This window comes from Vespa crabro, chromosome 2 (genome assembly GCF_910589235.1).
Source record: "Vespa crabro chromosome 2, iyVesCrab1.2, whole genome shotgun sequence".
NCBI lineage: Eukaryota > Metazoa > Arthropoda > Insecta > Hymenoptera > Vespidae > Vespa > Vespa crabro.
In genome coordinates this window covers 13516370-13530722 of record NC_060956.1, presented here as the reverse complement: position 1 = coordinate 13530722, position 14353 = coordinate 13516370, and the positions used below count along the sequence as shown (strand labels likewise).

Below are 14353 nucleotides of genomic sequence, written 5' to 3'. Positions count from 1 at the left end.
ATGACATTCTAAAAATTAAAATATGTGTTATTTATAGATGAGCAAGACTCATAATGTGGAATTAATATAGTATGAATTCAATCATTTTGTCATTTTGTAAATTTGATAAATACGTTCCAAAGATTATATTTTGTATAATTTAATGTTGGTAATATATATGAAGTAAAAGTTAAGCAGATGATAATGCATGCTATCATACTGATAATCATAAATATATGAATATGTATACAATATATAATAAATATTGCATGTTGATAAAAGGTGAGTTGAATTCTGGAAACAATACCGGGTACACTTCATACATCGGCTAAAAGATACAAAATATTCGAAGATATTTTGTATCAGTGATACATGTAACATTTCAAAAGTACATTGGTACATATTGCAACTGTATAAAATGATGATAAGTGATCAGTTGTGAATACATTTAAATAGTATTAGTGATATTGTTGTATCTTACTTTATATATTGAGTCTAAAATCCTAAAATCTCAATAAGCGTTTGCTTATAGGTTTTGTACTTTTTATTCATCAGGTATATTCTCCAGACCCTGTAGATAAAAAGATCTATTATTTTCTTACTTACATAACATTATTTTACCAGAGAGAGGAACTATAAATTATATTATATTCTTTATTACCACTGTGTTCCACGGTGCTCCAGAAATATAAATATCCCTTGTGAACGTTTGACATTTCCATGATACTTGCATTATTAATATATTGACTATAGAAATGAATTATTACTGTAGTCAAAGCCAAGTCCATTGTTAGTTACATCAAGTAATACTAGCAGAAATCCATAAAATCATATTGATGTACTTATACCTTAATCAAATATATTTATAAGAAATATTAAAAATTATGATTATTCTTACATATATGTTGTTATACAAATATGTTTCTAAGAATCTAAAATCTTAAAAAAGTTTCTAAAAAACTAAAATCTTAAAAAAATAGTTTATAATTAAAGAGAGAAGATTTGTTGAACTACTGAACTGAAAGAAATATAAATTTGAATGTCTAAAAGAACGATTAACTTACATTTCTCAGAAGAAATTAATTTTCATTAAATGTAGCATAATTTATTATAACCAGGTAAAATATGCTCATAAAGCCATCTTTGATATTATTAAGTATCACATTGTAACTTTAATATTGAATAGTTCGTAGCGTGATAGAAAAAACCGGAAAACGCACCTTCAAAAAAAAAGATTCCGTGCTGCAGAATTGACGGAAAACCATAGAATAAAATAATCAAGATTTATCAGCTATAAGTGTTACCACCTTAAAACAAAAATTTCGTAAAATACCTTCTTTCCTACAAATGTTGCAATAAAAGAAACAAGCTACATAAAATATCCAATCCCATCCAATCATTTTCTTTAATCTTCAGAATATGTTAAACATGACCGATTGTTCGCAATCATTTCCAGCAATGAAAATACTCAATATCAATTAAATTTTTTATATATAATTAACGTTTATTGATCAATTTTTGTTTATTCTCTTATACGAATATTAAAAATTACTTGAAATAAGCAACACGTTGCGACAAATAAATGTCGTCTATTTTGTTTCTTTTATAATCTCATATATTCCTTGTAATTTGTCCGGATGAGATAATCAATAAATTGTTCTGTTTTGATGTAGGATAGCATGTGGTTCCTATTCCCATTGGAATAGCTACTTCAAAGGAGATGCTCTGTAGAATATGTTTATATTTCTAATTGTATTGCAGATGCTTTCTTTTTAATCTTTTAACAATACTTTTAATGAATAAACTATTTGTCTGTGAATTTGGATGGCTTGATATTCTTATGAAGATTTCTATCTTAATAAGAAATTTATATATTATAATATTATATATATTTATATCTTTCATAAAATCACATATGTACGATACGCATGAGCATGTGTGGAATATTATATATATTGTTATTTCCCCATTTGTAGTGAGAAACATGTAAATCTTTGCACACCTCTTCATTTCTTCTACTACGGTACATAAGTTATTGTTAAAAATAATGACTTTTTACTGCCATACTCTATAATTAAATGCCGTAAGTCCAAATAAGTTTAATTATGACTATAGTGGTTTGTTTTCTATGTTTAATTTCGATCTTCGACTAGTTAATCAATGTATATTTCTTTTTTTGATTCTAACTTGTTCTACATATATAAAAGATAAAAATATATATATTTATAAAAGAAAGAAAATAATATATATATATATATATATATATATATATATATATATTTATATATATTTATTTATTATAGTACGATATATATATATATATTTATTTATTTTCTTTATTTTTCCATATTAGTTTCGAGTCTACTATGAACAAAAAGACTTAAGTCATTGATTTTAATTCACCAAATATCAGGTTCGCTTAAGATCATATATACAAAATTCCATAAAGATGTAAGACATAAATGTAGGAAATCGACCAATTGTAATAGAGTAATCCTTTTACTTTTGTCCATAAAACTTGAAACATAATGTCAACAAATTCCGTAAGGACGAAATTTTTATGGCATACATCTTCTGGATAAACAATCAAAAGTTATCACAGAGTATACGCTTTAATGATAAATTAATGAAATTATGTACTTAATGTATAATGTTTTATAGAATGAATGATCATAATCAATATTATATGTTTAATAATTTTAAAAATGAAGCTTAAGTAAGAAGAGAAATATAAATATAATATCTAATTAAACGTTTATTTAACGATTTAGATACTTTCAATATGAGATTATTTTCTTTTGTTAAATATTAATAATCCTAATATTCGTATATCTAAATAGATGTTATATCTATGCAAAATCGACAATTCAATACAAAATTGTTAGTAAATTATAAAAGAGAAGCTTATTTATTGTTTGGTGAAATAGCAAATTACATTAATATTTTTAGATTAAACCTTTATAAATTAAAAAGAATATTTTCCCGCTTTTGTTATTCGTTGAATTTTACATTTTAGATCAATTGTCTGTCATGAACTATACATTTTACATTTTAAGTTTACGACCTAATTCTTAGCTTTAAGAGCTTAGCAAGTTAAACCTTTCATATATACATTGACGTAAAATGTATAAATAAAAGTACGTAAAGTTATAAGTCGTAGTATATAAGCGGCATCGCATACGCCTACCACAAGCCATAATTCGACCAATCACAATCATCATCGAAGAAATTACGCGAAAATATAATTCTTATGTATTGAGTGCTGTTTACTGCATCTTTATTTTTGTGTTAATTTGTTTTAGTATAAGTATACATTGATAATATATTTACAATATCATATGTTTTAATATTTCCAAATTTACAATGTAAACTAGTCGTGTATATTTATATATTTTTATTACAAAATCATCAAAGGAATGAATGTCATTTATAATTTCTATATGTGATGCTGTATTGCTTAGCATTTATGATCAACTTTTATGTTTACATAAACACTCATTTATTAAAACCTAAAACACAATGCTCTTGAGTCGCATTTATAAAATTTCAAGGATCGGCTTTAAATACGGACATAAGGAAGTAAGACGTAAACAGTAAGAATTTTATCCTTATGAATTTTTTCATCGTTCATCTTACATTTAACATTAGAAAATATAGGGACGAATAATTGGCTACAATTAATGGATTTTCTTATATCTTACATCAATGGAAAGGCCTAACAGTTACTGTATTGTCAGAAAGTGTATGTGAAAATCCTAAAGGTTAAGTTAGAGACGCTACAACGTATCATAAGGTATAGACTATGTTTGCAACGCAAGTGATATAAATGTAAACTAACTTTGTTGTTACTTAAATGAAAGATCTGTATAACGGTTTTTAGGATGGGGTTTCTTTCGAGTCTTTCTACAGAACATGAAGAACAATTAGAAGTAAATGACGGGCATGAATGTTCGCAAAATGAAAACAAATTAACAATGCCCTCAAATATTGTAACAATTTATCGCAAACAGAAGGTTGTTTTAACAAAAATATCTTCTAACGAAATAAATTCCATTGCTATGGAATAAGTAATCTGTAAAGATTATCAACATTATGAGAGAAATTATTATAAAAAATGATTTGGTATTGTTCAATGAAAATAATTCGAAAGGAATTTACGTAAAAGTATGTTATAGTTTTTCTGTTGCTGAGGATAAAATAAATTTTTTACGAAATGAGCTCATTTTTCGTAATTTTGTCATGCAATTTCATTTAAATTTGTAGATAAAAATTAAAGAAAATGAAGATTATGAGTCTCCATTCTATGAGCATATTTCTTTGGAATACGGAAGGTGAGAATTGTTTCTCTTGAAGCTCATCTATAATTATCTTTAGTAACTATTTATAAAAAAAGTAAGCACTTAAATAGAAAATAATATCACAAATAGAGAAAAATGTGAAGAATAATGGAACATGCTATAAATGATCGCATATTGACAAACTTTTAATCTTTTTAAAGAAACTGGTAAGCTTATTGTTTTATCTACCCAAAAAGGAATAAATAAAAATAAATCTATTTCTAAAAGTATGTACAATATATTAATTTTTAATTTTAATGGATGATTAATCAGACAATCCAGCAATAAGCAATGATAATGGTATAAATAAGATAAAACTAGAAAAAAGAAAGTTTTGATTATATAATAATAATAATAATAATAATAATAATAATAATAATAATAATAATAATAATAATAATAATAATAATAATAATAATAATATTGAATGAAACAATAAAAACTGGGCCTGAATGGAACATGCGATTTCCAAATTTATGGTACTGCATTTAACTATTGCTAGCATATGTTGATATTTGACAAATGATTTGTCTCTAGCACTAAAACAGTATGGTATAATTCAAACAATTTCTTATTAAAAACTGAGTAGTGCATTGCATTCATATAGCATTCGTTATTTCTATATCAATAATACATTCTTTATTTTCCATTGATTAGGTCAAATCTGAAATTTTGTTTGTTTTGATTTTTGAAACAAATTGTTCCTTATATTGTCACGTATTTTACTGTTTTGCTCTATGTTGTGAGTGATCTTGTCTCTTATTGCATTTCCCAGTGTAGTAATTTGTGAATGAAATATTGTATAGAGATATTGTACAAATGTTGTAACATGTTCCAATTAAGCTTTTGTGGAGGATCCAATTGGTTTTCTTATTGCTAGTGTTAGTATTGTTGGTCTTCTTAATCTTACCAAATCAAATAGTCTGTATTCTCATTTGGCACCAAATTAAAACGCATGAAATGGATACAAAAAGGACAATAAATTTTATAACAATAGTCATTAATAATTATTAATAGTCTACAATAATTAATAATTATCAAATACTTGATACATTATCATTTAAGCTTAATCTGCAAATATAGAACCACTTTTGACGTATAGTTAAATCCTTTAGAAAACTGAAATTGATTATATATTGCTATTATTTATTAGAAGAAATTTATTAAATAATATAAATATTTCTTATACACCTATCTGTAGAATGAAATAATTTCTATTTTTTATATTTTTCAATCATGCATAATTTAGGCATTTTCATACAAAAAATCTGTAATATATTTTAATAATATAATACAAAAATTATTAAAAATTTTTAAGAATATATTAAATTAATAAGTTTCTTATTACTTTAATCAATGTTTTAGCCAGTTTTAGGACAAAAGTTAGCTTATTTTCTTTTATTGAAAAAATTGTTACATATGCGTATAACCAACAAATAATATATTTCCGGTATTTTTTGACCACAAATAGCAGTATATGTCTCATATATGAGTATATATGATATATAATAATAATGTTCTGCCCACAGGTTCTTCTCGACCTTCAATGTATATATTTGATATAATAATCTTTTTTATGCAAGTACTTATTATAGAATCAAAAAAAAAAAATTTTTTTTACCTCAGATGGCATTTGTAACTACAATTATCGATAAAGTTTGAAAGTTGTGTCTCTCAAATGTAGTGTTCAATAGATATTTCCATTTTTATATAAAATATAGAGAATAATTAATTTATTTTAAGTATCTCTATCATTATATATGTAAAACATATTCACGAATAGATTGTAAACTTATTTGTAATTAACAAACACTTCAACACAAAATATACATTTCATGATTGTTAGTTTTATAATAATTAGTTATAGCAAATAGAATAGAGCACAGCGTATTTTCCTATTCAATGACAAACTGTGCATATACACGAAAATACACGTATTAATATAATTATAACGTAAAAATTATTTTATCCTAACACATCATAAATTTATATACTTATTTCTAACTTACATGATAATAATGAATCTCTCGCATTTGTCAAATTTTTAGATTAACAATTAATAATACATAAATTTTTTCACATAATGTCGATTACAACATTAAAAATTATTCGATTGATACAAACATGTATGATATACAATAATATATATAATTTACTAACATAATGAATAATTTTATCGTAGGAAAAATTCATTATAATTATCAACATTCCATTAATTCGATACTTCTATGCCACTGTCAATGAAATCTGTTATATGATTTAATGATTTTTCAGGCAAATTTCTGTAATAAAAAATAAATATAATTTAAATAATCGTTCGAATTTACAATTTTACATGATATATACGATATTTTTTACCTAAACATTGTGTTTAATGGGAGCAAGGCTCTAGGGATGGATATATTTGAATAGTTCTTTCTTTGTGCTCTTACTATTAGATCAACAGTCTTTTTCGGTGAAAGCATCGCCAAGATGTTCGTGAACCTGCAAAATCGAATAATTGCCAAAACAAGAAATCTTAACTACCTTGAAAACAATTATATTCGCTAAGGCTGTTCACTACCTTTTGTTCAAAACATGTGTTTTGTTCAGCGACAAATATAGACAAAATATGAAATACGGATACAAGCGGGGAATACTGTTCCCACCATGTGTCTATCGTATCGTTGTATAAGCTTGTGGTATTCCTTCTCACGCATATATAATAATTGGTTTCGTGTAAGTAAAATAAGTAGTTTAGAAGACTATAAACTCATACTTTTCATTCTTTCATATGAACATCTTTCTTCGATGGTAGCGTGTATTTCGCAGTGATCCATATGACGTCGGTACGCTTTTGTTTAACAATAAATGCATAGAAAGTAATAAATATAAATGACACATAAGAATTAGTATATAAATCTGCGATAAAAAATATGTAGGACTAGTTCACTCTACTACTATTACTATTATTACTACTATTGATAATAATAATAATAATAATAATAATAATGAAAATGTACTTAAATATTATTTATATACATCTAGTTATTATTTAATACATTTTATATTATAATAATAAAGACAATTAGCTTCGACTGATCGTGAATAAGAAACAGTGTAGAAACAAATATATAACAATCATAAGGTAGTAAAAAACAAGGAGAAATGGACGAAAACAAAAGAAACGTTTCGTACTTTTTTCATATGTCGTTTGTATTAGACGTATCTATTGATGGGCGATCATATGTCGAAATTTTCAAGGATATGATTGAAAGTGTCGTGCGTCAAACGCTACGTAAAATGATACATTTTTCCTTCTTTTGTTATCATAAATTACCGTCATCATATATGTCACGATGTATACAATATAAATATTCTTCTATTTCTTCTATTTCTATAAATATTCTTCTATTTCTTCTTCTGATTATTCCTTTTATTACTATATTATTACACTACATATTATTATTATAGTAATAATAGTAGTAATAGTAATAATATGAAGTGAACTTTTACAGAGCAAACCATAATAAAATAGCGCTGAGAAAATTCTCGTAGATAATGTGGAAACGAACTCGTGTTATAATCTTTATTAAAAATTATGTATAATATATATGTTCACTAATTATTAATTTTGAAAAATAATCGATAAATGTATATACTTTATATAATACTGCTGCTGTGTTCTATCTACAATAGCATGGATTACCGCGAAATTCACGTCAGTTATCAGTGAAAGAAATAAATATAAAAGATTGGATAGTAGTAACTAACACCTTACTAAATTATCAAATAAGGAAAAAAAAGTAAATTAATTCATTATTTTCGTTTACATCGATACAATAGAAAAAACCACCGGAATCATTTAGCCTCGAACCTAAGATTTTCTAAATTACGAATCTAAATGATTGTCAATGTGTGTGCTCACGTTGCTTATAAAATCTCTATCTTTTTAGTGTATAAAATGTAAAAGAAATTATAAATTTTTCCAAAATTTAATAATATTTCGGAAACTCAGATCCTTTAATATAAACAATTGAATATGTATTTTCTTATTCTTACCATAGAATCATCTGGCCAAAGGTTATTAAAATGATCGAGTGAGTTAACGTAGCTTCTCCTTGCGAGTATCATGAAACTTATCACTTCGGGTTTGGAAATGTTCAAAAAATTTGAGCATCAGCTATTTACGTAACAACCAAGCAAATAATCGCTACTTCACGGACATAAACATACATCATTCAAGTGTGCTGTGAAAATGAGGTACGAGCTTTATTTTTTTTGCCACAGATTTTGAGCAGCGCCATGGTACTAAATTTTTTCTTTGCAAAAAATGTCGGAAACCATTTACGCCATCAATCAAAAAGAACAAAAGTAATTCTTTATTAATTTTTATGAACAAGATCTCACTTTAAAGATGAAGATTTAATCTGTAGCGAATTGGTTTAGAATTTTTGAAAAAGGTTTTTATTTGTGCATAAACTATTCCCAAATAATAACATTTTTTAATAAGATTTATTTTCAAAAAAATGAAGCTTTTTTAAAAATTCGAAACCAATATGCGGTAGATTAAATCTTCGTTTTTAAAATGAAACCTTGTTCATCAAAATTGATCAAGAATTACGCTTGTTCTCGTTGATGGCGTAAACCATTAAAAAACCTAGGGTAATGAATAGCCTTAACGACTACTTTAAATAATAAAATCTGTCGTATAAATTAATATAACCTACCACCTTGAGTCCAACAATCCAATCTGCATGTGAATATAATAAAATGTAAATTTTATAATATAATATTATTATAATATTATGTGATATTTTTTATATACCAATCTTTTTTTAATTATTATTTATTAAAATTTCTTACTTTATTTTAGGCTTTTTACAGAGACCAGTATCCACCATGTACGGATAAATAGTCGTAAAGTTTATGTTCAAGTTCTTTCCCTTAGAGTATTCTCGAAGTTCTTCGCTGAGGGCTTCCATGAAACCTGTACGATATTAAATAAAATGTAATGTAATTATTATTACAATAATTCATCATTTTTGCGGATATCTGATTCTCTCATCGTTACCTCGAACTGCAAATTTCGATGCACAATACGGTACCAAGTTAGTCAGTCCAACTATTCCAGCCATTGAGGAAAGTGCCACTATGTGACCATGATTTTTTGTGATCATGTTTGGTAAGAAGGCCTGCAATACCTGCAAAACGTTTGAATGTATGTACAATCTTAACTGATATTTTAGATCGATCGAAATATTTAGAATTTACCCAAAAGTGAGCCAAGACATTGACGTCAAATATTTTTCTAATTTCTTCTGGTGTGTAATCCAAAAATGAGTGGCAAGGCATTATACCGGCATTGTTAATTAGTATTGTAACGTTTCCTACTTCTTCTTTAACCCTTTCGGCAACTCTTAATACTTCTTCTCTATCCGTGACGTCGCATCTGCAAAAAAAAGAAAATCGATCTTAATTATTTGTAATCGTAATATTGATAAGAATGCACAAAGATTATTTTTCAAATAATTTTATTTAATTTAAAGCGATCTGCGTACTTGTAAGCGTAAGCAGATGTTCCACCCATTTTTTTAATTTCTGCTACTGTTTCTTGATTCATTTCTTGATTCAGGTCCCAACACACCACTGTAGCTCCCAAAGAGGCATATTTGAGAGCAAGTTCCTTTCCAATTCCATGACCAGTTCCAGTTATCTGTTATAAAAATATATTTTTTATATAAATATCTTTTCGATATAAATCGATAGATGAATTTTTGATACTTACCAAAACAATTTCACCTGTGACGTCTTTCTCTTTCGTAGGTACGAACAATTTATATATAGCTTCACCAATACAATAAAGAATTTTCAAGAGCGTCAGGAGCACATCCACCACGACTAATGCACCTGTATACACTTGAGCCATATCTCCTTGTAATAACAATTTAAAAAAAATAATTATTCAAGAAATACGAGTTTGATAATGTAAAAAACATTGTTTGTGTTGTTATGTAGTGCGTACGCCAAGAATATACTTCGACTGGCGTTTGTGCATATTGTTTTCTTTGTAATATGTGCACTAGTAGTAACGCTTTGCCCTTCGATAAATTTTAATGCTGAGGCGCTAAACTTGGAGTTTATTGTACTAAATATTACAATTCTCTATTGGCGACAAGAATAATTACAATCGATGTTACACAATTAATTATTTAAATTTTTGGTAAATCTTAGGTTTTTGCAAATCTATTTTTGCAATCCTTGATTGATGCTTATATAATTGATCCTGAGTGAATCTTAGATGCTACTTTCTTCATAACTTGCACCACATTTTCGTCTTAAACTATTTAGATTTTTAAATTGTGGTGAATTTAGTTGTCGCGATTCTTGGTGGATCCTAGTTTCCGGCGATTGATTCTGGTGAATTTTAAATGCTACTTAGTTCGTAGCTTGTGTTAGAATTTTTCTTGATTCACAATCCAATAAATGAAATAAAAGAGAAGAATACAATTAATGAAATTAATAAATAATACTATCTACTATTCTAATGTTCTAATTAATTCAAAAATTTATTATTAATGAAACTAATAAATAATCTAAACTAACTGCAATTTGTAATTAAATATTTTTTAAATTATTATTTTATTTATAATAAAATTATTAATTTGCAAGATTAGAGAAACTATTCAGTCAAGGAAATTATTTTCAAAAAAAGGAAAAGAGAAAGCTGAAGAATGAAAGCTATAAGAATGTGTAAGAAGAGTTTACGTTAAAAGTAGAAAGAAAGGAAAGGAGTGATCTTCAATCGATCGAAGTTATGTTCGTTTCGAGTATGTTTAAACGATTCCTCTGATTTACGACTAAATTAAATAGTTAGATGAACGTTTTTCAATCCCATTCTACTCCGATTTTAATTATGTCTATACGGTATATTTACTTAAGAACATGAAACGTGGAATTATGGAACACAAAAGTTCGCTTTCAATTTCACTGTGAAATATTGTCAGTATTATCGAAGTACGTATACTTCGTTAACTCACTTATTTCGTATGTACATACATATACGAGAACGAACGAGAATTCGTGAGTACATAAACTTTTCGTTTTTTATTATCAACAATAGAAAGTTTTGATTTGTTTTTGATTATTCAAATTTTTAGTTAGCAATAAATAAGTTCTAGTTTATTTGTATAATTATATAGATTTATCAGTCCTTCTGATATAAATATATATCAGAATAAATAAAATACATATTAGAGACAATTTTTATCTTCATGATTAATAGCATATGGCATGATATACTTATTTACATTTATTTGTTTCTTTTATATAACTGATAGCAATGATAATAATAATATGGGTAAAAGATCATAAGTTAACGAAGAAGAGAGGAAAATAAGTAAAATTAAATACTCTAATTGCATACTCTAACAGCATTATTGGATCAATAACGACAAAAATGATTGAATCATTACGTGTATATGACATAAAATAGCAAATATGATACCATACATTAAGACAGTAAATAATCTATTATCTTACATCTTATTAATAGCACAAACAATATCATGGATCGCTTAAATTCAGAAATAAAAAAATTAAAAAAAATGAGATTATAACGCGTGCATACTAAATTTAGATCGTTATAGATATATGATAGTGCGAGGACATTACATAAGTAAAAAAATAATCAAAATAACCCGAATTGGTAAAAAATGATAACACAATTTAATCTTTAGGAAAAAAAAGTATAAGGAGAAAAAATGAAAAAACGATAATATAATTTTTATATAAGCATTTTATGTGTAAGTGAGTACCATGGAACTTCATCAATCAATCCTGTGTATTGGTTTTTTATTTAAATGAATTTTACTAGTCGTACGAGATCATTATGTAAAAAAAGAAAAATAAACAAAAAATGAAATTTGAAATTGAAAACTTACTCGGCTGCAAACGAACAAGTCCTATTTTAAACTCGCCTTCCTGTTTCGAATCTTTGAAAGCAGTCAATCAGTAATCGCCGCGAAAAGAGAAACAATATAGGAAACAATATAGGAATTAGAAAACAATATAGGAAGTCGTGAAGAATTGTTAACTGATACCATTCGCGTTCAGATAGCGATTGCAGACTGACTGACTGTCTGGCTATAATGCTTCTTCGATCACTACAAAAACGACGATCTCGTATTTTAAGGCTCTTGCTGAGAATTCTTCTCTCTCTCTTTCTCTCTCTCTCTCTCTCTCTTTCTCCCTCTCTCTCCCTCTCTCTCTCCTTCTCTCTCTCTCTCTCTCTCTCTCTCTCTTTCTCTCTCTCTTCCTCTTTTCTGTACTATGGAAATATAGCAGTCGTACGATATAGTGAATAGATATACGAACAGTATGTATACTTGCGAACATTAATTTATCATGATGAGGGGTTCTTTCTTCATATGATTGAATTTCCCTTTCTGTATCTTATTTCTTCCATCTTATTCCACTGTACAAAATAAAAATGTGTCATTAATATTTGTATGTAGTGAAAATACAATTAACTAATGACGTCTATCTAATAAAAACTAACAAATCGTTTTTTTTTTGTTACGGTTATTTGCAATTAATGAAGATACTTGGTGTGTGTATATGAAAGAGAAAGAGAGTTAAATAGTACCCTCAAAATTAAATTGCTTATTACTTTATAATAATTTCACATAATGGATATTTAATATTTATTTATATCTTCTTATTTTAATTAAATTTTTTTCATTCAATTTGGAAATTTTTATATTGAAAAGCATTTATTTTTTAACAAATAAATTAATAGTCGTAGATGTACATACTTTTGGTACGTCTACTATAGATGTTGAGCTATAATCCTTTCTACCATGTGCTATACACCATATAGTATATATATACGATACGTGTATGATCAAATCAACTTATATCTCGAAAGCAATGTTTTGCTTGTGTAAATCAATAGAAAAAAAAAATTTCTTCTTTTGGTTTTGAAATTTAATAATGACCAAATTTGAATCTTGATAATTTCAATCCTAAATTAGTAGCGAGATTTATAGTTAAGATGATACTTCAGTTGAGATGATATTTCATTCGTTTCGATATCGATATGAAGAACTTCTGAATCATATTTCAAACTTAATTTCATTATTATAAAAATAAATAACGCGTTGATCGTAATATTGTAACTGATAATTTAAAATTGAGTAACATTGTTTCCAAAACAATGGTGAATTATGTTTTTTGAAATTAATTGAATTATTATTAAAAAGAAATGCATCGTATATTATGTTACTGGATTTCCGTATGTATAACGTAATAATGCATTCGTCATAATTGAAAATAAACGGCTTTGGATTAGACAAAATATATAATGGCGCCCAAATATGATATTTTAAACCATTCAAGAGATCAAACAGAGACTTGTACCAAAATATAAAATACTGATAAAGGTAAAAAAATATACTAAAATAACGGTGTTTTTATCTATATTTACCATTAATTTTTTTATCATTTTTATTTTATTACAATTTTCAAGATATTTGTAAGAAAAGATTTAAAATCATTATTATTTTGTTATCGGTATTATGTTAATAAAGTTATATCTAAGCCGAAACAAAAATAATAAATTAACCCATAAACTTCATAAAGCTATATAAAGATCGCAAAATGAATCCTTTAGGCATTATATCACTAGTCTATTGGTCTACAACTAAACTGATGATCACACAATTTGGAAGGCCACGAAGAAAAGAGTTCAAAAGATCAACAGTAGTAGTTTTCTCAATAAGAAAAAATGATGGCGATTGAGCAAGGATTCATCAAGAAAAAGCCAATGTTTTTGCAGAATATTTTGTAAAAGTATTTATTTCACTTCCAACACACAGCTAACACAACTAACGAAATTGTAGGAAGGCCTTTTCCTAGTAGTTTGTGTCAAATGACATTGTCACTGAAGGTCTTCTCATCAGCTAAAGTAAGAAAAGAAATCTTTAACATCAAGCTACATAAACCACCTGGTTACAATATAATATTGGGTTGGTAACTAAGTGATTGCGGATTTTAAA

The 14353-nt window shown here is 26.5% G+C and overlaps 1 protein-coding gene and 2 long non-coding RNA genes across 8 annotated transcripts; 2 read left to right on the top strand and 1 right to left on the bottom strand.

The window, feature by feature from the left end:
- Positions 1-1911: 1911 nt before the first annotated feature.
- LOC124421951 lies at positions 1912-9303 on the top strand. 2 transcript variants are annotated; one of them, XR_006941769.1, is made up of 3 exons: positions 1912-2062; positions 8363-8558; positions 9172-9303. It is a non-coding gene; the product is annotated as an uncharacterized LOC124421951 (long non-coding RNA). The 2 variants fall into 2 exon arrangements; XR_006941770.1 differs by lacking the exon at positions 1912-2062 and adding an exon at positions 6934-7034.
- Positions 3138-6268, top strand: LOC124421948. Its single transcript, XR_006941764.1, has 3 exons — positions 3138-3772; positions 3860-4143; positions 4243-6268. It is a non-coding gene; the product is annotated as an uncharacterized LOC124421948 (long non-coding RNA).
- On the bottom strand, positions 6142-12472 carry LOC124421943 (short-chain dehydrogenase/reductase family 16C member 6-like). Of its 5 annotated transcripts, XR_006941763.1 has the most exons (9): positions 12239-12471; positions 10084-10229; positions 9857-10011; positions 9570-9747; positions 9370-9499; positions 9162-9285; positions 9026-9048; positions 6675-6800; positions 6142-6598 (listed from the first exon to the last, which is right to left on the bottom strand). XR_006941763.1 is itself a non-coding variant. In XM_046957684.1 (8 exons), the coding sequence occupies exons 2-8, from the start codon at positions 10222-10224 to the stop codon at positions 6529-6531; spliced, it is 924 nt and encodes a 307-aa protein (XP_046813640.1). In that variant the 5' UTR covers positions 10225-10226; positions 12239-12472; the 3' UTR covers positions 6142-6528. The 5 variants fall into 5 exon arrangements, 4 of the variants coding, with proteins under 4 accessions (XP_046813640.1, XP_046813639.1, XP_046813641.1 ...); XM_046957684.1 differs by lacking the exon at positions 9026-9048 and having other exon boundaries at positions 10084-10226; positions 12239-12472; XM_046957683.1 differs by lacking the exon at positions 9026-9048.
- Between the last annotated feature and the right edge of the window lie 1881 nt (positions 12473-14353).

Coding starts and splice junctions, on each gene's coding strand:
- LOC124421943 (XM_046957684.1), bottom strand. CDS start 10,224: ATGGCTCAAGTGTATACAGGTGCATTAGTCGTGGTGGATGTGCTCCTG. Junction 10,012..10,083: donor TCACAGGTGAAATTGTTTTG/GTAAGTATCAAA, acceptor TTTTTATAACAG/ATAACTGGAACTGGTCATGG. Junction 6,599..6,674: donor CCATTAAACACAATGTTTAG/GTAAAAAATATC, acceptor TTTTTATTACAG/AAATTTGCCTGAAAAATCAT.